The sequence below is a fragment of the Urocitellus parryii genome, chromosome 2 (assembly GCF_045843805.1).
Source record: "Urocitellus parryii isolate mUroPar1 chromosome 2, mUroPar1.hap1, whole genome shotgun sequence".
Taxonomy (NCBI): Eukaryota; Metazoa; Chordata; class Mammalia; order Rodentia; family Sciuridae; genus Urocitellus; species Urocitellus parryii.
The window spans coordinates 67,742,756-67,767,891 of NC_135532.1; the positions used below are offsets into that span (position 1 = coordinate 67,742,756).

A 25,136-nucleotide genomic window follows, 5' to 3' on the forward strand; every position below is an offset into this window, starting at 1 on the left:
GGATTCTCCTGTATTTATGAATGAAATGAAGGTATTGGATTAAGTGATTACTAATTTTTTTTTATTCCCTAACCAGGAAAGTAAGGGAACTCACTATCACTGACTTTACACATTTGAAAACAATTTATTGTATTAAAGAAGGATTAGATCTTTTTCCAAGATGATTGAAAATACCTGGAGACCTTTTTTTTTGAGAGAGAGAATTTTTTAATATTTATTTAGTTAGTTAGTTAGTTAGTTCTCGGCAGACACAACATCTTTGTTGGTATGTGGTGCTGTGGATCGAACCCAGGCCGCACGCATGCCAGGCGAGCGCGCTACCGCTTGAGCCACATCCCCAGCCCCACCTGGAGACCTTTTGTAGTCTCATTGTAATAAAACTCTTAACAAAAATGTGTTAACTATAGAATGGACTATCAAAACTTTGTTGCATTTCCCAGGCATTTGAGGAGCAACCTCAATAGCCGACCACACTAGAGAGGAGTCTTATGTTGGTGCAATAGTAAAACAAAAATAAAAACTTTGATTTCTGCTGTGTAATTCTTTAGTTCTTGATGAATTTAGGAGGAGCTAGTTTGCCATATTTGCCAATTTCTTCCATTTATAATTTGAGAGAAATAATCTCAGTAGAACACTGAGAGATTAGATGAGACACTGTATTGGCAAATATTTTAGAAGCATTCTATAAATCTTAGAAAATAAAATACAGTAATGAATAAAATAGTAACATTTAATCTCTACCTTTTCTGCATCAGAAAATTCCACATTATAATTAATAGAAAATATATAATTATTGAGCATGAGAAAAGTGTATTTTTTGAGTCAAGATACTACTATGTTATTTAAAACCTTTTAAGGTGATATAAGATAAAATTTATGCCTTTTGAAAACTTATCTCTAAAATTTTTGTTCCACCTGTATTTAACAGTGATTGTATTTCATTTCGAATCACTTAGATTTGATGTATAGCTAACATATATTAGTACTAGTTGTACATATCATAGAAAGTATCAGTTAATCAATGTATCAATTTTACATTAGTTATTTGAATGTATAAGATATGTAAATATTACTTATGCAAATTAAATTTGGTAAATTAAAAAAAAACTTAGGTATAGTTTAAATTTCAAATTGTTAAAAGAGTCCAAAAAATGGGGCTGGGGTATAGCCAGTTGGTAGAGTGCTTGTTTCTCAAACATAAGACCCTGGATTCAATCACTAGCACCAAAAAAAAAAAAAAAAAAAAAAAGAGTCAAAAAAAGCAAGAGAAAAGTCCTGGCTACAGTTCATTGTACATTTCTTTAAATTTCATTTCTCTCTTCTTATTTTATAATTCCTTTTTTAATACCTTTATTTGTTAGATTTCTTAATGTGATGCTTAGGGTCAAACCCAGTTCCTCACACATGTGAGGCAACTGCTCTACCACTGAGCTACAACCCCAGCCCAGTTCATTGCATCTTTTTTTTCTTAATGTATTTTTTAGTTGTATTTGGTGCTGAGGATTGAATGCAGGGCCTCACATCTGCTAGGCAAGCACTTTACCACTGAACCACAACCCCAGCTCCTTGTTGTATCTTAATTTGTTCTTATCCTCTTCTTCTCCCCTTTTAATCTTCAAGGCTATTTCCCTGCATTTATTCATTTTTAAGCTTTTTAATCTAGAATGAGCTCAGATACTTATTTTATAATTATTTACTCTACATTGTTCAAAAAATGATATTATTAAATTCAAGTCATTAAGGAAACCAGCTAGCTTTTTTTTTTGTTGTTTTTGTTTCCTAGTCTTTTTATTTTTGTATTAGATGTCTTATTTTATTTTTAACATTTATTTATTCTAATTTGTTAAATATGACAGCCCAACTAGCTTTCTTGATGTCTTAAATTTTAACTTGTGTTGCTTTAGTTGTTTATGAATTATTAAAACCCAAGGCTTTTAAATTTTAAAAATTACACAATTCATTCATACATTCATTTTACTCAAACAAGTATGTATTGTGTATATACAATATACCAGGCATTGTGCTGACAGTAGGGCTTCTAAGGTAAACAAGACTTAGATCAATTGAGACTAAGAGAAATATGCTTTTAGTTTGTGTTTTCCTTATTGATGGATGAACACATTGTCACAAACATGGTCACTCTGTCCATCATATCAAGGATTAAGCCTTGAGTTATATTGGATAAATGTTCAGTCACTTGGTATTATTTGTGTACGTATATATGTCCTTGAAGTGATTGACTACTAATGTATATAATACGTATTTTTCCCTCCTATTCCAGGCACCAAGTATAGATGAAAAAGTAGATCTTCATTTTATTGCATTAGTTCATGTAGATGGGCACCTCTATGAATTAGGTAAGAACTATTTTAATTTATCTTGGGGATAAAAATGGTAAATGGGAAAGTTTCTATTTATGATAAACAGGACTGCTGATATATATTGTGTTTACTTAAATTAATTGATTATCCTATAAAATTGAGTTTACATAATGGCAGTTTTTTTAAAAATATTTTTTAAGAAAAAATAATTGTTTTGATGTTCAGGTATCTTATAATTCAAGAAAGTTTACATACTGTCTTTGCATTTTAGCAAAGCAGAAAAGTAATCATTACAGGAAACTTCTGGAAATCATCCTTATTAAATTATTGAGTTACTTGTTGAAAATATCTGGGTGAACTGCCTTTATTTTTGAAAGATATGTGTAATATTCTTCAAGACCAGGTTTTGTATTCAATAACAAATATTACTAGTTTTCAATCCATTATACTGTCCCTATGGTAGGCTATCTGATTTTTAAAAAGATTTTACAGGTCTCTGGTTTCTGGTAATGGTTCCTTTGGATTTATGTCAAAGTACCATAATTAGTTACTTGATGTTTTGTCCTATGTCTGAACTTTTTTTTTTTTCTTTTAATGTTACTGTTATTTGGACTATTTCAGGGCATATGCCAGGAAATACTCATAATTTTAACTGAGTTATTCAGATGGAAGAAACTCCTTATATATGTTTCATGATTGGTGTACATGATCTTATAATTATGAGTCTTATGCTTCTCTATAGGACCTTCTGAGTTAAAAAAAAATCCAAATAAAGAAACAAAAAGGGGATGTTCTTTTCAGTAATTCTGCATACTGTGATCTTTAGTTTTCTTACCTCTCATTTGCTGTGTATGTATTAACTTGTCACTTTTTGTTTTTCTTGTTTTGCCCATATTTTTATTGGTACATATGGGTTGTAAATAATGGTGGGATTTGTTGTTACATATTGGTACATGCACACAATCTTAACAATACAATTTGGCCAATTTCATTTCCTAGTATTTCCCCTTTCCCTGCCTTTTCCCTATTCCTGGTTTCTTTCTTCTACTCTACTGGTCTCCCTTCAGTGAGATCCATCCCCACCTTTCTTTTCCTTTTTCCTCTTTAGTTGCCACATATGAGAGTAAACATATAACTCTTGGCTTTCTGAGTTTGGCTTATTTTGCTTAGCATAATGTTCTCCAAGTTACATTCATTTTCCTGCAAATGACATAATTTCATTTCATTCTTTTTATGGCTGAATAAAACTCCATTATGTGTAGATATCACATTTTCTTTATTCATTCAACCATTGATGAACACCTAGGTTTGTTCCGTAGTTTGGCTATTATGAATTATGCTGCTATAAACATGGATGTGCATGTTTTGCTATAGTATGATGACTTTAATTCTCTAAGAATTAAACAGGAGTGAGCAGCAGGGTCATATCCTATTCTTTTTTCTTTTTTTGGTACTGAGGATTGAACCCAGTGGTGCTTAACACAGCCACACCCTTTTTAAATTTTGATACTGGGTCTTGCTAAATTGCTTAGGCCTCACCAAGTTGCTGAGGCTTTGAACTGGTGTTCCTCCTGCCTTGGCTTCTGGGATTACAGGTGTGCCACCACATCTGACTTATTGCTAATATTTTTAGGAACTTCTATGCCAGTTTCCATAGTGGTTGTGCTAATTAATAATCCTATGGGCTGGGGATGTGGCTCAAGCGGTAGGTACCGCGCTTGCCTGGCATGCATGCAGCCCGGGTTCGATCCTCAGCACCACATACAAAGATGTTGTGTCCACCATAAAATAAAAAAATAAATATTAAAAAATTCTCTCTCTCTCTCTCTCTCTCTCTCTAAAAAAAAAAAAAAAAATCCTATGAGTAGTGTAAAATAGTTTCTTTTCTCCACATCCTCTCCACTATTGTTTGTATTCTTTATGGTGGCCATTTTGATTGGAATGAGATGAAATCTCAGGGTAGTTTTGATTTCCATTTCCCTAATTACTAATGGTGTATATTTGTTGGCCATTTGTATATATTCTTTTGAAAAGTGTGTTTAATTGGGTTATTTGTTTTTTTGGTATTCTGCATATTAATCCTCTGTCAAAATAGTAGCTAGCCAGAATTTTCTCCCATTCTGTAAGCTCTTTCTTTATATTCTTGTTTCCTTCCTAAGGTGATTTTTAAAATACATTCCTCCAGGGGCTGGGGACGTGGCTCAAGTGGTAGCACGCTCGCCTAGCATGCATGGGGGCACTGGGTTCGATTCTCAGCATCACATAAAAATGAAGTAAAGATATTATGTCCACCTAAAAGTAAAAAATAAATATTTTTAAAAAATACATTTCTCCAACGTCATTTTTTCTCATTCATTCATTCACTCATCTATGTCAGAATGAACTCACACTTTTTTTTTTTTTTAGAAAGAGAGAGAATTTTTTTAATATTTATTTTTTAGTTTTCGGTGGACACAACATCTTTATTTATTTTTATTTATTTATTTTTATGTGGTGCTGAGGATCGAACCCAGCGCCCTGCGCATGCCAGGCGAGCGCGTTACCGCTTGAGCCACATTCCCAGCCCCCGAACTCACACTTTACTTAAAAAGTTACAGCCCATTACATTCCATGTGCATATATATGTGTGTGTGTGTGTGTGTGTGTGTGTGTGTATTTTAATGTGGAAAAGATATTTAATTGTAAAATAGAAAAGTAGGCCAGAGTGCAGTTTAAGGGCAATTGCTTCTTTATATAGTATAGGTCATCTAGAGGGTTATTAGGGTTAAACATTTTCTTTTTTTTTTTTTTTTTTTTTTTTTTAAAGAGAGAGTGAGAGAGGAGAGAGAGAGAGAGAGAGAGAGAGAGAGAGAATTTTTAATATTTATTTTTTAGTTCTCGGCGGACACAACATCTTTGTTGGTATGTGGTGCTGAGGATCGAACCCCGGCCGCACGCATGCCAGGCGAGCGCGCTACCGCTTGAGCCACATCCCCAGGCCCAGGGTTAAACATTTTCATAAAGCAATAAAACATTAAAAAATAAAGCAAGAAAAAAGGGCTTGAAGATATTACATTTCATATTTTGATGCTGAATTCATCCCAGACTTGGCCTTTGAAGAGAAGCTGAGTCTTGCATCTTGTTGATATGTCATTGTTACTCTTTGAGTAGTTTCTTTCATTTGAAACAGAATGCTCCAGGCTCTTATTTTCTGTTCTGTTTGTCCCATATTTAGCCTCTTCTCTAAGGAACCTGTGTTCCTTTTAATGTAAAATAGTGATTAGAACCAAGATTAGCATACTGGATGTGCTCACTGCTACTAAGGTATCAATACTTCTGAGCTCTCCCAGAGAATACAGCTAGAAATATGTTTATGTACTATATATAAATATATGCCTATGTGAATGTGAGTATGCATGCACACAATTACATGTATTTCTAGCCTGTGTATATTAACAATTATTCATTTATATTAATACTTCTCATTCTTTGCTGAATTTGTAGCTCAGTAATGGTGGAGTGCTTGCCTAGCATGCGGCCCAGGGTTTGAGTCCTCAACATCACAAAATAAACAAAAAACACTAAAACACTTCCAATTCTAATCTAATGCCATAGATTTATTCTTTTGTTCTTCTCCACATTTGTGACTGTTTTCTGAAGCTGAAAAATCTTGTCCCCATGACCCTTGTGTATTTTCTGGTTTATCCATTCATCCTTTATGTAAACAACCTCTTGGCCACACCAGTCGCAAGCTTAGTTCCAGTCCCACTGCTTACCACCTTCATCTGCCTCACCAATCCTGGCCTGGCCCAGAGAAATCAAGAGCTCTCCAGAACTTGCTTTCTGGTCATTTGCAAATTTCAGCTGCCTTAGCCTCCTTGAAATCCATTCTCTTTCTCTTTATCTCATTGAAATAGTTGTGCTGTGCTTGAGTGTCTCTTTTCTGCAGTGGTGTTCAGTAAATGTTTCCTAGAAGAAAGCTAGTATTATTGTAGGATGTACTTATAGTTATGGGCAACTTGTTACCCATTGTCTAATAATAAGTCTAGGCTTATTTTTTGCCTAGGCTTTTAGTTGTTTCCAGTGGGAGCCCTATCTAACACCAATAGTTCCATAATGGCTGGAGGTAGAAGTTGCCTAATTTTTATTTCTTGAATTCTCCAAATGGAAGATAAGGATTTAGCTTTCTTTTATTGTCCTCTTTAGTTATTTCTCTTTCTTAATCACAAAAAAAAAAAAATGCATTACTTTTCTTTTTACTCTTCTCCCAGGATACTTAGGGTTGTTGTTTATTTTTACCACAGAAACATTATTCTCAGCTGAGCCAAACATACTTTTTTTCCTTTTTATTTCTCCAGTTAATAATGGTTTTATTTTGCTGTGTGTGTGTGTGTGTGTGTGTGTGTGTGTGTGTGTGTATGTGTATGTATTACTCGACTATTGAACTACATCCCAACCCCTTTTATATTTTATTTTGAGAGATGGTTTCACTAAATTCACCAGGCTGGCCTTAAACTTGGGATCCTCCTGATTTAGCCTTCCAAGTTGCTGGAATTATTGGTGCCACTATGCCTGTCTTTTTAATTTTTATTTATTTATTTTAATGTACTTAATGCTAAGTTTCTCCTGGGCTCTTTTTCATTGGTCTGAGTTTCTCAATACTTGGAACATCTGGCGTTCTATTAACTTTCCCTTCTTGGCGATACCTCTCTCAGTGCTCTCTTTTCTGTTCCATGCCTTGTATACATTTTCATCATGGTATTTCTCTTTATTGATGATATGTCTTGCTTGGGTCTGTTTATATCAATAATTTTGGGCTTCAGGGGATCTTTTCAATCTAGAAACTCTTGTGTTTCAATGTGGGAATTATTTGTTTTTTCCATTGGATTTCTCTTTTCCATTATTCTGTCTTTCTGGAATTCCTTAATTTTTCTTTCCTGTATATCATAGTCTCTTGTTTTGGTCTCTGGAACTTTTCTTCCAATCTGTTATAAATTTCTAAATCCTTTTATCATTTCTAATTTTAAAGAACTCTTTAGTTTTCTGATTTTTTAAAAAACTTAAATGAATTAATTTATTATCTATTTTTGGTGCAGGGCCTCATGCATGCTAGGCATACACTCTACTGCTGGGCTATACTTTCAGCCCACTGTTCTCTGAATTTATGGTACTGGGGATTGAACCCAGGAGCCTTTTACTACTGAGCTACATCCCCAATCTATTTTAGTTTTTATTTTGAGACAGGAGCTCACTAAATTACTGAGAGTCTTGTAGAGTTCCTGAGGCTTACTAAACTTGTGATCCTCCTGCCTCAGCCTCCAGGGTCCCTGGGATTATAGGCATCCACCACCACACCTAGCTATTCTCTGAACTTTTATGTTTTAAAATATCACATTCCATTTTAACACTTAGGCAGTATTTTTCAAAGTTTTTATTTTTTGTATAGTTTTATGAGCTCCATCACTGATGGCTATCCTTGGATATCTGAGATTAGCCTTGGATATCTTGGCTATCTGAGGATATTTTATACTAGGCTTTCTCATTTGTTTTATGGTGTTTATAAGATCTTTTGTACAGTTTGTACATGTTTGAAAGTAATTCTACATTAAACAACATCTGCATATGAAAGAAAATCACTCAGTAGGTTCTAATGAATGAAGAAATGAGTGATGAGAACCAGGAAAAATAAATAATTAAAATACATACATAAAAAATTTTGTTAAGAAAGGGAAACCAGCTGGCATACTGGCTCACACTTGTAATCCTAGCAACTTGGGAGGCTGAGGCAGGAGAATTGCAAGTAAGGTCTGGGGATGTAGCTCAGTGGTAAAACACCCCTGAGTTTAGTCCTCAGTATCAAAAAGAAAAAAAAGAAAGGAGGGAAAACCTGTAGCTTACAATGTTTATTATACTTTTGCTTTTATGTAAAAATTAAAAGATAAAACAATATAAAATGAAGGTAGCACATAAAGAATGTAATAGAGTCTTATAACTTTAGAATAAATGAGCTACTGAGGAATAAGCTTTTGCTAGAAAAGGATATTTTAAGGAGTTGTTCCATGATGTATTATTAAGAAATATATAATGCAATTAATAAAGAGAATATGTTTTGTAGAAATATGGATAACTAAGCATTCATATGTAATATTTACTTAGAGGAAAGTATTTCCTTTTGGTTTTTACAGACTTTAAGGATTAAGGGCTGGGGTTGTGGCTCAGTGGTAGAGCACTGGTCTAGCACATGTGAAGCACTGGTTTCAATCCTCACCACCACATAAAAGTAAATAAAATAAGGTATTGTGTTCAACTACAATTTTAAAAACTTAAGAAAAAAAGAAGAAGAAGAAGAAGAATTAAGTCCCAGGCACTGTAATGTAAGGATATTACTTATTTAGCATTTTGAAACTACATGTCTTAGTCCAAAAATATGCAGCATGTATTCTGATGATATGATTAAATTAATGTCACTTTACATGGAAATTTATATCTGTTCATTTTCACTCTTGTTTTTCTTTAATAGTAGTATCTGTTAATCCAAGTCTATCATTGTGCATATTGATTCAGAAATTTTCAAAATATACACATATATATTTAGTTGTAAATCATGAATACAATACCTTGTTTTTTTAAAACTCTTTTTTTTTAATATTTATTTTTAGGTGTAGATGGACACAACACAATGCCTTTTTATTTATTTATTTTCTATGTGGTGCTGAGAATCGAACCTGGGTCCTGCCCATGCTAGGCGAACGCTCTACCACTGAGCCACAATCCCAGCCCCAATACCTTTGTTTTATTTATTTATTTTTATGTGGTGCTGAGGATCGAATCCAGTGCCTCACACGTGCTAGGCAAGCTTTCTACCACTAAGCCACAATCCCAGTCCTGATTCAGAAATTTTTATTGTTCAGAAACCATGGTATTATAAGGAAGTACTGTGTTTTGTGGATTGAACTTGATTAAGTACCAATTAAATTAGACATCTAAGATTATACATTTGCATAAAAAGTAATATCATTTAACTTTGGGTTAACAAGAATTTTTATGATTCTGGATTTTTTATTTTTTTCATAATATTAAAAAAGTACCAGCTTATTCAAGATGATTGTCAATTTGGTTAGTTGTTTTGGTGGTCAGTAAAATAATTGTAGGTTATTTAAATTGTTGCTTTATATTACTGTATTTGTGGTACATAGTTAGTAATAATACATAAGCTATGACAATATAACTCCCTTCATTGAAAAAAAACTTGACAGTCTTATTTAAGATCTTCTGATTTAGTTTTAAAGCAAAAATACATATCTTTTATATTTCTGAGGATAAAAACTGAGTTCATAACTTCCCCAAAAATTACTAATTTTATATATTTTCAGGAAGTTAAAACCAATATTCATTTATAATAAATTCTACTCATAAAAATAATTTAGGCTTTTAAATGTGGAAACAAGGTGCTAAGAATATTCTTGGTCAGGCATGGTGGCACATACCTATAAACCCAGCCACTCAGGAAGCTAAGGAAGGAGGATTGAAAGTTTGAGGCCACCCCCAACAACTTGGTGAGACCCTGCCTCAAAATAAAAAACTTTAGGGCTGGGGATGTGGCTCAAGCGGTAGCGCGCTCGTCTGGCATGCATGCAGCCTGGGTTCGATCCCACAGCACCACATACAAACAAAGATGTTGTGTCCGCCAATAACTAATAAATAAATAAATATTTAAAAAAAATAAAATAAAAAATAAAAAACTTTAAAAAGGACCGGGGATTTAAATCATTAGTAGAATACTTGCATAGCCTGTGTGAGGCCCTGGGTTCCATACCCAGTACTGCAAAATTAATGAATGAGTATTCTGTTAACCTTTAATGTTAAAAAATATTCATGGTTACACATTTAAAATATTTGTTTTAGGATGTATCTTTTAACTTTTCTTGTCTCGGGAAGAGGAAAGTGTGAGGTAAAGTCCATTATCTTGTAAAAACAGCTAAGCATTCAACTTTTTGTCTATTTTCCACAGATGGACGGAAACCATTTCCAATTAACCATGGGAAAACTAGTGATGAAACTTTATTAGAGGTAATGATAAAACATGTTGGCCTATTTTGAGTATAAATTATATTCCTGTCATCTTTAAGACATCTCTAAAGATTATTTGTATAATATTTTCTCTGAATCTGGATGTTTGTTTGTCCTTGCTCTTTTCAGAAAATCTAAAAAACAAAAATTTGAATTAGTATTTAAAATCTACAACAGATAAGGAGGTTGCTTGTGTTCTTTATGTGAACAATTGTTAAATTTAAAAAAGACAAGAATAGTATTGAAAGAGTCACTCACTATATCCTATATTTGAGTCCCAAGATACCATGAGTTGTATCATGATCCAAATTTTAGAGATTTTAAATCTCTAAGATTTTAAATCCCTTTCTTTCTTGTGAAGGACTTATCTTGTTTGATTACTAGCAATAGCTTTTTTTATCCTTTTTAGATCCCAGGAGAGATTATGTACTGGGAAACCAGGCATAATTTCCATTTGTATAGTATGAATATATATCATATATATTCACTCTTCTCTAAAGTTGCTTAGAATCAGTGAAATATGTAATTTTCAGGTTAAAAGGTAAAAATTTTAAGAAAGAATACTTGCTATATCTTACACTTTTGTACTAAGCAAGTTGGGCCACCAACTGTTCCATCTTTTGGTGTTTTGTGTTTTTCATTTGGAAAAATAAGTCTGCAGTATAAAATTAGTACCAGAAAAATGTGAAATTCTTATTTATCATTCATAAGTAAAACATATATTTAAAAACTGAAAAGTTATACTTTTTTTTCCCCATAGGATGCCATAGAAGTTTGCAAGAAGTTTATGGAACGTGACCCTGATGAATTAAGATTTAATGCAATTGCTCTTTCTGCAGCATAGCTTGTTGATGATGGAAATACCAAATACTGTATTATTTGCAACAAAAGTTAAACTTCCGCTGCCATACACTAACTCAGAAATTTTGATATTTTCATTAACTTGACTGATTAAAAATTTATGTGAATTAAAATTTGATTTAACCTGTGTTTTATTTTTGCAACAAGTTAAAACAGTAATTCTTTCCTTCCCTTTCTTTCTTGTGAAGGACTTATCTTGTTGGATTACTAGCAAAGCTTTTTATCCTTTTTAGATCCCATGAGAGATTATGTATTGGAAAACCAGGCACAATTTCCATCTTCATAGTATGAATATATATCATACATGTTCACATATTTATGTAGAAAACATTTGTTGAAGATCTACTTATAATGAGATGGACAGTGTTCTAGATGCAGGAGTTATAGCAGTGAGCATATTAATAAGTCCTGTAGTCATGGAATTTATGCTTTTTTTTTTTTTTTTTGGTGTTGGGGATCAAACCTAGGACCTTGTGCATGCAAGGCAAGCACTCTACCAACTGAGCCATATCCCCAGCTAGAGTTTATACTAGGGATATAGCTCAGAGTTTGAGAAAAGATAATAACAAACACATAAAGAACATATATACCAATGATAGATGCTGTGTGGAGAATTAAAGTAGGATTTTTTTTAAAGTAACTGAGTATATACTTGAGATTTTTTGTCAGGGAAGCCTCCTGTGAAGGTATGACTTTGAAGTTGAGAACTGAATGACAAAAAGTAGCCAGTCATAAAAGTGATGGGTACAATAGGGAGGATAATAATTCATGCACAGTCTCTAAGGTAGGAAAATCTTGCTGTATTGTAGGACCAGGAGGAAGTTCCATATGACCAGGGCATAGAAAGAAATCAGGAAAGCAGCAGGATATGAAGTTAGAGGAGGAAAAGGTGTTTGAATTTATTGCAAGTGTGACAGTAAGCCATTGGAGGTTTTAAACAGGAGAGTGACCCGATTTGACTTAAAATTTTAAAAGATCACTCTGACAACTCTGTGGATAAAATACTGGGAAAGAGGGCTGGGGTTGTAATGGCTTAGTGGTAGAGCGCTGGCCCTGCATGTGTGAGGCATTAGGTTTGATCCTCAACACCACATAAAAACAAACAAAATAAAAGTATTGTGTCCATCCACAACTAAAAAATATAAAAAAAATATGGGGAGAGAGGGGCACAAGAATAGAGACACAGATGTAGATGTTTGGGCCTTAAAAGTGATAATCATTTAGATGAGGGTATGAGAGTGAATTTGGGGGTGTGCTTTGAAGAAAGGAAAGAAGTCTTCATGGAAAGGTATTTATAGCATTGGGTCAAAACATGGGACTGGTTTTGTATTTTTTGAGGGGATAGTGGTTACTTGGATGTTCATTTATCAAAACGGATTGAATTCTACATTTAAAATCTGTACTGTGCTGGACTGGGATTGTGGCTCAGTGGTAGAGCACTTGCCTAGTATGTGTGAGGCACTGAGTTCGATTATCAGAACAACATGTAAATAAATAAAGTCCATTGACAACTAAAAAAAATTTTTAAAAAACACATACAGTGCCATATGTATATTTTATCTCAAAAACAAAATAGCAACTAAAAAATAGAGCTGGATTACAACAAATATAGAAGTAGGAAAGTCAGGTTTGTCCAGATGAAATTCTGGACTAGTATTGAGTATAAAGGTTTATACATAATTCACAGAGTAAAAGTGGATTCTTGAGGCAGTAATATGTGAGCAGTGACTTTTAGGAACAATAAAGTGGCAGTGGCTTGTAGAATGAGTTAGATCTTTGTTACTCAAAATTCTTCATTTCTAACAAGTTCCCAGGTAATAGTGATGGAATTACCACTGTTACCTGGGAACTTGTTAGAAATGAAGAATTTCAGACCCTAACTCCAAAGACTGAATTTTTAACAAGATCCCTATCTGATTCATATAAATACTAAGTTTAGGAAGCACTAGATGAGAAAAAAATAGACATAATAAGGAAGGTTGCTTTAGGAGAGATTTACACTTAGCACCATTCTAGTGAAAAGGGTCTGGGTGAAGTGGTGGCAGAGGAATGAAGAAATTATCTAATGAGCTGAGGATGTAGCCCAGTGGTAAAGTGCTTACCTAGCATGCATGAGACACTGGGTTTGATTCCCCCCCCCCCACACACACACACACAAGCACACAATTCTCAAACAAAATTTTTTTTTAAAGAGAGAATTTTTTAGTATTTATTTTTTAGTTTTTGGTGGACACAACATCTTTATTTTTATATGGTGCTGAGGATCGAACCCAGCGCCCCCCACATGCCAGGGGAGCGGGCTAGAGCCACATCCCCAGCCCTCAAACAAATTTGATAAACTGTATATGTGCATTATGCTTTTGTCAGGCCAGTAAAAATAACTAAGTGTCCTCTTGTGTTAACATTGTTTGCATTTTCTATACATATATATGTTATATAGTAAATATCATCTGACCAGTTTTCTGCCTGTTGCCTTGATGGATTTCTCCTACTACATAATTTTTTAATAGATTCTAAAGCAATGGCACATTACCCAGAATTTACATGGTTTCTCAGTTAACTATGAGAAACATTAACTTTGCAGACTATTAGTGGGCCAGAAGGATTGTGAAGTCAAATATTAAACAATTTTATTAAAGTTACAAATATATTGGGTATGGGGGGGACAATTGTAGAATCCCTCAGCTTTTAAAAAATATTCTACATATCATGAATAATATTTCCTACACATTTTGTGGAACAACACTTAGGACTAGCATTCTTTGGTATACCCTATAGGGTGAATTTTGTCCTGTGAGAAGACAAAATTCTGGCAGTATCAAACCCCTGTAAACCCAGGAAGCTGATGCAGAAAGATTGCAAGTTCAAGGCTAGCCTAGGCAACTTAGCAACACCCTGTCTCAAAATTAGTTCAAGACCTCAGTACCACCATTTAAAAAAATAATAAGAAGAACTAATTTAATTATAATTGATTTTTAACTTTTTTACTTGAGAATCATGAATTGGGGCAGCCTCCATGCTATAAGATAGAATGAGAGCTCCAACTGCGCAATAAATAGCCGAAGAGTGGGTTGTTAAGATGGGAACAAAGAAACAACAATGGAAAACACCTGGCCAACATCACCTTAGTTCAGGGTTGTTGTTGTTTTGTTTTGTTTTTGTACCAGTGATTGAACCCAGGGGCACTGGGTTACTACATCCCAGACATTTTGTCATGTTGTTTGGAGACAGTGTCTTGCTAAGTTGCTGAAGCTGCCATCCCCCACCCCTGCCTCAGCCTCTTGAATTCCTGGGATTACAGGCATGCACCACCATGTCTGGTCAGGCTATTTATTTTTTTAAAAAGGCTAAACAGAGACCTTCCTTATCAGTCACTCAGGTAAACTGAAATCTTGCTGAAATCTTGTTTTTAGGAAAAACTGATCTGTTTTGGGATCTCTCTGCTTCCTTAACATTTCAGTTTGATTATGCTATATTTAAATGATTCTGTTTTGGTTTGGTCTGTTGAGGCCTCATGCAGGAGTTCAATCCAAACAATTGGCCTCCCATAATTTTGTTTAACAGTCCCTTGTGAAACACACAACTTGAAAATTACTCTTGCCTGTCACTTAGGTTCATGTCCAGGACGTTTTTTATTTCTTAGCTCAACTCCCTGCAATAGTTGATTTAGTCACTTTCTTAAAACTTGGCACTTACAGAAGAGATTGTAGTTGACTTTGTATGGAAACTTGTGGAGACACTAAGGCTGATGAAGTTGTGGATCATTTCTGTATAATGCTGTTAATGACTATGGTAGATTGGGGGAAAGGAATTATAACAGGAACTGAAACTAAATGTTTTTGCTTGGTAGACTTTTGAAAACTAACTAAACAAAGATTTGCTTTTAATTACTGAAACACAGAAAGGTGCCTTTATGATTTCCATAATAACCTCTAATATCTTCCATATTCACTTGAAACTAAAATGGAAGTTCTGGGCTGGGATTGCACCTCAGTTGTAGAGTGCTTGCCTAGCACAGATGGGGCACTGGGTTCTATCCTCAGCACCACATAAAAATAAATAAAATAAAGGTATTGTGTTTATATACAACTAAAAAATAATAAAATGGAAGTTCTCTGTATTTTGTGGTGAATCAAACTTTAGAATACCTGAAAAGAAAATTACAATTCCTTATAAATGTTAATTTATTTTCATTCCATCTTGGACTGGTGCACATGCTTATTAGATAAGATTTATCACCAGGATATATATAACATACACCTGATTGCTTAATGAAAATAATATAATTTATGATGTATTTTCAGACATTGGTTTTGTCTAATTTCTATAGGTTTTATAGGAAGCATCTACAGGCTTAATATTCCTTTGTTGAGCCATGTGTGGTCACACACCTGAAATCCTAGTGACTTAGGAGGCTAAGGCAAAAAGATCAAAAGTTTGAGGCCAGAGGCCAGCCTCAGTAACTTAGCAAGGCCCTAAGCAACTGAGTAAGACCCTATCTTAAATTAAAAAATAAAAAGGGCTGGGGATGTGTCTCAGTGGTTAAGCATTTTAGAGTTCAATCCCCAGTACCAAAACAACAACAACAACAACAACAAAAACTATCGACTAATAAAAACATTAAAAAAAAAAAAAGGTTTCTAGGCGCTCAGTTGGTAGAGTATTTGCCTTCACATGCACAAGGCTCTGAGTTCAATCCCCAGCACCAAAAAAAAAAAAAAAAAAAAAAATGCATCCATACAAAGACTTTTTTCTTGTCATTTCCTCCTAAACAATAGTGTAACAACTATTTACTTAGCATTTATATTATATTAGATATTAGAAGTAATCTGGAGATGACTTGAGGTATACAGGAGGATGTGTGCAGGTCATATGCAAATACCATGCCATGTTGTATAAGGACTTGAGTAGATTTTGGTGTTTCAGATGGTGGGAAGCTGGAACCAATCCCCCACAGATATGGTGGGATGGCTGTACATAGTCTTACTCACACATTCAAATGTACCTTGAAAAGGAAAATAACTCGTCTAAATTCTCTATTAATTAAATCCTTGACTAAAGTAAAATCACATTGTAAAAGTTTTTTAACACTAATTTAGAGGACTTTATACATAAATAATAGTTAATTTTTTGTAAGATTCTCTAAGATTGTAAAATGAAGTTCCTGTTCTTTCAATAAAATTATTACTAAAAGCCAATTGTGAAATACACTGTTTTGGGATAGGAAATGTTTCATCATTTCTTTTGTTTCTTTGGATTTTGAATTTTGACTTTCTTAAGTACATAAAATATTGTACATAAAATATTGTACATTAGGAAGAACATTTATTTTCTTGGTGCCAGTGGTACCAGTGGGTTAGACCAGTCTTCTTTGCCTCTGTTTTATGCATATTCTCACTTGTTTCTGCTTTTGAATAAACTTACTCATAAGTCTTTTTCTTCACTTCTTTGTTTCGTATAGAGATTCTGAACCATTACTTCTACCCACTTGATAGGTGAAAGTGCTCAGTATAACATTTACAGAGTCTATAGCCAGCCATTATAAGAAAATATAAAAACAGTATAAAGGCTGTGTGTTTTTAGCAATTCTTACAGTGTAATTGACAGGGTGGTTGAGAAGCCCTACTTTAGGTGCACTGAATGTACACAACCTATTCCAAAATTTGTTTTGCAAGGTGAATTAATTAAAGTTGCTTAGAAATATATCAAGAGGGGGCTGGGATTGTGGCTCAGCAGTAGAGCGCTCGCCTAGCATGGGCGGGACCCAGGTTCGATTCTCAGCACCACATAAAAATAAAGGCATTGTGTTGTGTCCATCTACACCTAAAAAATAAATATTTTTTAAAAAGTAATATATCATGAATCTCATATAATCTACAAGGTATTGAGCATAAATTGATTTATTTAAAGTAATAATTGAAGTCATTAAATAGAAATCCCTCTGAGTGACACATTTTAACTGGTTGATTCAAAACTGCCTTTTATCAACGTGAACAGCTGGTATTACAACAAGTTATGTTTAACAGTATTTTCTTTTAAAAGTTTTTATTTGTTCTTTTTAGTTATATATGACAGTAGAATGTATTTTGACATATTATACATACATGGAGTACAACTTCCCATTCATCTGGTTGTACATGATGTGGAATTACGTTGGTCATGTATTCATATATGAACATAGGAAATTAATGTCCTATTTATTCTTTCCTATTCCCATTCACCCTCCCTTTCCTTCATTTCCCTCTGTCTAATCCAAAGTACTTCTATTTCCCCTCCCCCTTATTGTAAGTTAGCATCCACATATCAGAGAGAACATTTGACCTTTGGGTTTTGGGGATTGGCTTAGTTCACTTAGCCTGATAGTCTTCAGTACCTTTCATTTACCAGTACATGCCATAGTTTCATTTCTCTTTATGGCTGAGTAATATTCCATTGTGTATACATTTTCTTTATCCATTCATCTATTGAAGGTCAGCTAGGTTGGATCCATAGCTTCACTATTGTGAATTTGAGCTGCTATGAACATTGATGTGGCTGTGTCAATGTAGTATGCTGATTTTAATAAGTCCTTTGGGTATAAACCTAGAAGTGGGATAGCTGGGTCAAATGGTGGTTGTATTCCAAATTTTCTGAGGAATCTCCATGCTGCTTTCCAGAGTGGTTGCACCAATTTGCAGTCTTACCAGCACTGTATGAGTGTACCTTTCCCCTAACATACTTGCCAGCATTTATTGTTACTGTATTATTGATAATTTCTATTCTTTTCAATCTAAGCATTTTTATTTGTTCTAATTTAGTGATACATGACAGTCAAATGCATTTTGACACTTCATACATAGATAGAGTATGACTTCTCATTCTTCTTGTTGTATATGATATAGGATCACACTGATCGTGTAATCATATATACACACAGGGTAATAATATACCTTTTCCCCCACATCCTCACCAACATTTATTGTTGCTTGTTTTCTTTATAGTTGACATTCTTTTTTTAACTTTTTTTTGTAACTTCTTTTTTTTAGTGTTGTTAGACCTTTATTTATTTATACGTGGTGCTGAGAATCAAACCCAGTGCCTCACATATGCCAGGCAAGTGCGCTACTGCTGAGCCATAGCCACAGCCCTATAATTGACATTCTTAACAGTATTTTCACTAGGAGCTAAAGAATGAAATCTCTGTGTCCTACACATGTTTTGTGACTACAATATGAAAGCAAATTCCTTGAGCCTTATTTGTACCCTTACCATGAAAGATTGGAAGCATTTTATTTAGACTATTCTTTAAGGGTGTAGTAAAAACCTGCCAGATGAAAAGTTGTATCACTTACTGAGGATTTAACTACCTGTGATAAAAGATGTCAAGAAAGATTGCATCTCAATTTTCCTTTAAGGTTAGGCAGTAGAAATTATTTTTTCAAGAGTGGCACTTTCTTTTTTTCTCCCTGAACCAAGTATCTGAAGCCAGAGGCTCTCCCTGCTCCACCACCACTTAGAAGCATATGCATTTGACCATAATGATGTGCACAACTAATGTGAATGTTACACTATATATATATATATATATATATATATATATATATTTTAACCATCAAGACAAAACAGTATTTCATGGTCTGGGACAAAAGATAGTAATCATGCTCTGGATATAATTTAAAAGATGTTTTTCCTGGGCTGGAGTGGTAGAGCACTTGCCTAGCATGTGTGAGGCACAGAGTTCAATTCTCAGCACCACGTACAAATAAATTAATAAAATGAAGGTTCATTAACAACTAAAAAAAATTTTTTTTAAAAAAAGACTTTCTTGGGCTGGGGTTGTAGCTCAGTGGTAGAGCGCTTGCCTTACATGTGTGAGGCACAGAGTTCAATTCTCAGCACCACGTACAAATAAATTAATAAAATGAAGGTTCATTAACAACTAAAAAAAATTTTTTTTAAAAAAAGACTTTCTTGGGCTGGGGTTGTAGCTCAGTGGTAGAGCGCTTGCCTTACATGTGTGAGGCCCCCGGGTTTGATCCTCAGCACCACATAAAAATAAATAAATAAAGATATTCTGTGTCCATCTACAACTAAAAAAAATATTTTTAAAAAGAGGCTTTCTTATGAGGAATCAGTTTTTTTAAAAGAATTTATTTATTAGTTGTAGGTGGACATAATACCTTTATTTTATTTTTACGTGGTGCTGAGGATTGAACCCAGTGCTTCATGCATGCTAGGCGAGAGTGTTCTATCTCTGAGCCACAACCCCAGCCCAGGAATCCATTATTTTTTTTAATAAACAAAATGCAAAACCCTTAACTATTTCTTTAATATGATGAAGATATTTGCTCTTATAGCCATTTATGGTATAGCTTAATAATCAGATATGTATAAAATATTCAAGGTAAGAGTCCAACAGTACTAGTATTAAGAACTTTAAAGTACATGACTTGTGGGCAAAATAAACTCATAGAAAAAATCTTAAAAGCCAACTATTCAACTTACTTTTTTAATTTTTGCATTGCTTTTTCCATTTCACAAAACTAAAGCATTAGAGATTAAAACAAATTTGAAAAATATTTTTTAAATCAAAATGAATTCACACACATTAATATAAATATTATTTTTTACTTAAAAAACAACTATTTTCTTTATTTTTAAAATTTTTTTCTTTTTTTATTGTTGGTTGTTCAAAACATTACATAGTTCTTGATATATCATATTTCACACTTTGATTCAAGTGGGTTATGAACTCCCATTTTTACCCCGTATACAGATAACTATTTTCTTTAAAAAGTGGAATACATTGTTTTACATTTTTACAAAACCTCTGACTTAGGGTAGACAGCTAGAGTCTCCTATCTGATAATAAATGAAAGTGTTTATTGGAACTGGCAATTTAGGAACTCAGAGTACTATCTCCATGAGCATATTCAGTGATAGTCATTCAAGGACTAGGACCACACTATTTTATCTTCATAGTACAGTATTTGGTATATAATAGCAGCCAGATAATGTGTGGTAGGTGATTTTACTGTATTCTGGGTTGAGAAGCAAACAGAAGAAGCTATGGATTTAGGAGTACAGAAAACCTCCTTTAATTGCTTGAGCAAAGAGGGCTTTTTGCAAGGGCCTTTCTAAGCCAGGCCCAGTGGTGATACCCCTGTGTAGTCCCAGAGACTTGGGAGGCTAAGACAGAAGGGTCAAAAGTTCAAGGCCACCCTGGGAAACTTAACAAGACTGTCTCAAAATAAAAAATAAAAAGGATTGTAGGTAACTGAGTGGAGCACGCCCTGGGTTCAATCTCTGGTACTGCAAAAAAGAAAGAAGAAATTAAGAGAAATGGAATCATTGAGAGACTTAGGATAGAGGTATTATCTAGCTGAACATTTTAAACTTTATTGAACAGATGAAAGATCTCAGTTATTAAAATGCAAATTCTGATGCAGCAGAACCTGTGATTGTCATTTATATCAAGTTCTCAAATGATTCTAAGACTACTGGAGATCCTAGCAGATGGATTTTTTGTTGTTGTTGTTGTTGTTTTTTGGTACTGAAGATTTAACCCAGGGGCATGTTACTCCTGAGCTACATCCTCAGTCCTTTCTATTTTTTTTAATTCGAGACAGGGTCTCATTAAATTGCTGAGGGCCTTGCTAAATTGCTGAGGCTGGCCTTGAATTTACAATCCTCCTGTCTCAGCCTCCCAAAATCTGGGATTACAGGCATACACCACCACTTCTGGAGATGATGGAACTTTTTAAGAGAGAAATTTAATTTTTTCTATATACAGTTACAACCCTTTCCCAATATATTGGTCTTTTTTTTTTTTTTTTTTTAACCAATAAAGCCATGGACTGGGTAAGTTTTAATGAAAACAGGGCTGTTTTGGCTTCATAGTTCTGGTGTTCTCAGCCTTCCAGCTGGCAGCATTCCAAGGCGATGCAGGGCATGGCATGTCAAAAACAGGGTATATGCGAGAATGGATCTTGTCCTATCTCTCTCCCTCTTACAAAGCCAGCAGGATCCAGTCATGGGGGATTTTAATCCTGATCATTTCACAAAGGCTCCATCTCTAAACACTACAGTCAGATTAAGTTTCCCTGAAACATAACATCTCACAATGGAGATTAAATTTCAACAAACCTTACGGGACACATTTAAACTATAGCATTCACTATGTGGCTGCAAATTTCATCATTACAAATCTTCTGGCATTAGCCTGGTACAGTGGTGCAAGTCTGTAATCTCAGCAATTTATCTGAGAGGTGGAGGCAGGAGGATGACAAATTTAAGGCCAGCCTCAGCAATTTAGCAGGACTGTCTCAAGAAAAAAAATACAAAGGACTGGGAATGTAACTCAGTGGTAAAGTGTTCCTGGTTTCAATCCCTTGTACAAAAAAAAAAAAAAAAAAAAAATCAAAAAAATCTGGTCTTGATAATAGAGAATTTTCTGTGTTCTCACACAGTACTTGTTTGATAGCATGATTCTGAAAATATGGCATAAACTATAGTGGGGGGAGATCAGGTAAGTTAACAGTAAAAGAAACGTTATCAGGATCTATAACAATTAGCTAAAAGTCATTGCACGTTGAACAGAGCTGACTTTGGAGTATGACATGGTTTTATTCTTGGCTCTGATTGAATAATCTTGGTTAAAGTTTAACCCCTTAAACAAAAGTACTCTCATGTAGGTTTTATATTATAAATGAAGTACATAATGACAAGTACTCACAAATGGCAGCTATTATTATGACTATTACCCCAATACTGCAATAAGCTATTTTGAAAATAGTTTCAAAGTTTATGTCCTGAAACACCAGATTTATCTATTTTTTAAGAGAATTTAAAGGAGGAGATGGAATGAATAGATAACATTTCATTTCCATGCACAAAGAAACTGTGCATATTTCTTCTCTTACTTGGAAATGGTTTAACTTTTAAAAATCCCAAAATAGCTGAAGTTAGCAGACATGCAATTTAGCAAGGATGATTGGAATTTTGCTCTTTCCTGTAATAATACTATACCTAAGCACACTGCTTATTAGGAAAACATTTTTATCTGAATCTTTTACTCTTTCAGGCCAAGAATGCTATTTTTCTTTTTGATAGCTATGTTTACAGAATTTAAATCACCTTGAGCAATTATTTCAACATTTCAAGTTATTGTTATTATTCATGCTTCATTTATGGGTATTTGAATTTTGATGAGTTTCAGTATTATGCTAGAGTGACAGAACAAGGTCAAATAAATTCAATATAGATATGGTGGAAAGCTATTTTAATTTTTATTATAACTGTTTTGAAGAAAATTAGAATATACAATATTTCCATTCTTTCAGTTGGCCTTCTTATTCTGAGAACAGAGCTCTGAGCTTTAGAAATTTGGAAACTGTTCCTCAGTGCCCATGTCTGCATCTGTGTGGGTTGGCTGTGTCTCAAGGAAGGTGTTGGCACCAGAGAAGGTAATAACAGTCCTTGGCATACTTCTATATCATTGCTTTGAAAGAACTAAGGCGAAGTGTCTCCATTTGGCTTTTCTTGAGGAACACATGTAAGTGTAAAGGAAGAGGTCAGTAGGAGAGCAAGAAGTAAATTCTGCAACTGAAATAAAATCAAGTCAACTTTGTAGACTTCTTCAATCTGCATTTTTATTGTTGGTAAACACAGGATTGCAAATTTTTAAACCCCTGTTATTAATTTGGTAATCATTGTTCATTCTTTGCAATTGAGGTCGAATTGCCTAGGTGGTAGAAGATATTATTAGATAATAGAAGGCATGCTGTAGTTTGTAAAGTGGTTTCCTAACAATTTAGGAAGGATGAAATACAGAAATGTCAACCAGGCTACTCACAGTCAGTGTTTGTATGCCTGTTATTATTAAGATCCTACTGGATTTTGCTCTGAAAATTTTTTCTCATTCTTTCTCTAAATCTTGTAATTTTCTGAAAACACTACCTTCATAATTAAAATGTTCCTACTGTAATTATGCTTTTAAGAGCTTTAAGAATTATTAGAGCTTCTTTCAAGGGATCAAACCACAAATGGACGCTTAAGGCAGGGACCACATTGATTTACACCCAATGCCCTAACCTGCAATGATCCTATTTAACAGATAAGGCAATAAATATAGAAAATATCCCTGCAAAAATTCATCACTGGGAAAGCCTTTTTTAAAAGACAAGCTGGTGGTGCACACCTATACTCCTAATGACTCGGGAGGCTGAGGCTGGAGGATTGCAAGATTGAGGACAGCCTCAGCAATTTATGGAGTCCCTAAGCAATTTAGCAAGAACCTGTTTCAAAGTAAAAAATTTAAAAGGCTGGGATGTACTTCAGGGTAAAGCCTCTCCTGGGCTCAATCCCAGCACAAAGAAAACAAAACAAATCAATATGTGAAAATTTGTTGAAAATGAATCAACTCATCTGAGCAACAAAAAGTATTTCACTGAGTTTAAAGCACCATACTAATTAGTGAAATGTGAAGATAAATGTCAGCCCCTAAAAAAGAATTACGTACCCAAAAGAATGCTAAGTATATTTTAAGTTTAACTTACATTTTAGAGAAACTCGAACTTGAACTATTTTTGCTTTGTAATGGATTGAATAATTTTTAAAAAATGTAGTGTAAAATTTTTTATTATCATTTCTACAATTTTTTTTGAGATGGGGTGTCTCTAGATTTCCATGGTGGCCTGGAACTCTTGGGCTCAAGTGGTTCCCCTACCTCAGCCTCTCAAGTAGCTGGGATCACATACCCAGCTTACAACAAAATAATTTTTACAGACTAGTCCATTATAGCAAAATTCTTTGCCAAAGAGGTATGTTATTAATTAAGCCCTAGTGGTTAGAGAAAAATTTATTGGATGCTAAATTTAAAAGGGTGGAGGAATTATGTTTTTAAATATTTTTTTTTAGTTAGATATCTAAGTCAAAAAGATTAGGCATTTACAGGTATATGGCTTCCTAATCTTTATGTGATACATCAAGATCCACCTGATCTCAGTTTTGGAGAGAGTACGTTTCATAAATGTTTTATAAGACCAATGTCCACCTTAGTTTAAGAATATTACACTGGGCACAGTGGCACACGCTGTAATCCCAGTAGCTCAGGAGGCTGAGGCAGGAGAGTTGTGAGTTCAAAGCCAACAATGGTGGGGTACTAAGCAATTCAATGATACCCTGTCTCTAAATAAAATACAAAATAGGGCTGGGGATGTGATTCCATGGTTGAGTGCCCCTGAGTTCCATCCCAGTACTACCCCTCCCCCCTAAAAACAAAAGAGAGAGAGAAAAGAACATTCCACTCACTACCTACAGGATTTGATTTCATTCTAAAACTTGTTAGACAGACTTACACAAATCTACTCAGGAGCCTATATTCTGGAGTGTGAGTTGTGACTGTAGGGATGACAGTGAATAGCTATAGCAAAAGAATATGGGATCATTGTTGACATGACAAGTGCTGTCTATGTTGATGTTTTGGGACCAGTGGGAAGTAAACTTGACCTTTCTTTTTCTTCCTGAGTTCTTTTGATCTTTTCTGAATATGATATAGATAAAACACTCTCTCACTCACATAAGGTTTCCCATGATCAAAATAATAATTTTCAAGGATTGGACAGTCTAAGTCCATGTTAAGAGAAGGAAATATTTCTCTTAAGTCAACATGCCTATTAAAGAAATTGGGCACTGGGATTGTGGCTCAGCGGTAGAGTTCTCATCCAGCATGGGCGGGATCCGGGTTTGATCCTCAGCACCACATAAAAAATAAAGGCATTGTGTTGTGTCCATCTACACCAGAAAAATAAATATTTTAAAAAAAGAAATTGTCCTGTGCACAATAAATGCAACACAATTTCAAGTCTTTCTCTTCATGTTCTTGGGATTATATATGCCCAGAGACCTACTTCTGCAGAAATGAAA

At 34.2% G+C, this 25,136-nt stretch overlaps 1 protein-coding gene across 3 annotated transcripts in view; it reads left to right on the forward strand.

The window, feature by feature from the left end:
* The window catches only part of Uchl3 (ubiquitin C-terminal hydrolase L3), a 58,748-nt gene extending 44,837 nt beyond the window's left edge, over positions 1 to 13,911 (forward strand). For all 3 annotated transcript variants that reach the window (XM_077795214.1, XM_077795212.1, XM_077795213.1), the window contains 3 exons: positions 2,282 to 2,357; positions 10,312 to 10,370; positions 11,131 to 13,911. In XM_077795214.1, coding sequence (XP_077651340.1) covers positions 2,282 to 2,357; positions 10,312 to 10,370; positions 11,131 to 11,214 — 219 coding nt within the window. In that variant the 3' untranslated portion in view covers positions 11,215 to 13,911. The remainder of the gene's footprint in view (positions 1 to 2,281; positions 2,358 to 10,311; positions 10,371 to 11,130) is intronic.
* The last annotated feature ends 11,225 nt before the right edge of the window (positions 13,912 to 25,136 follow it).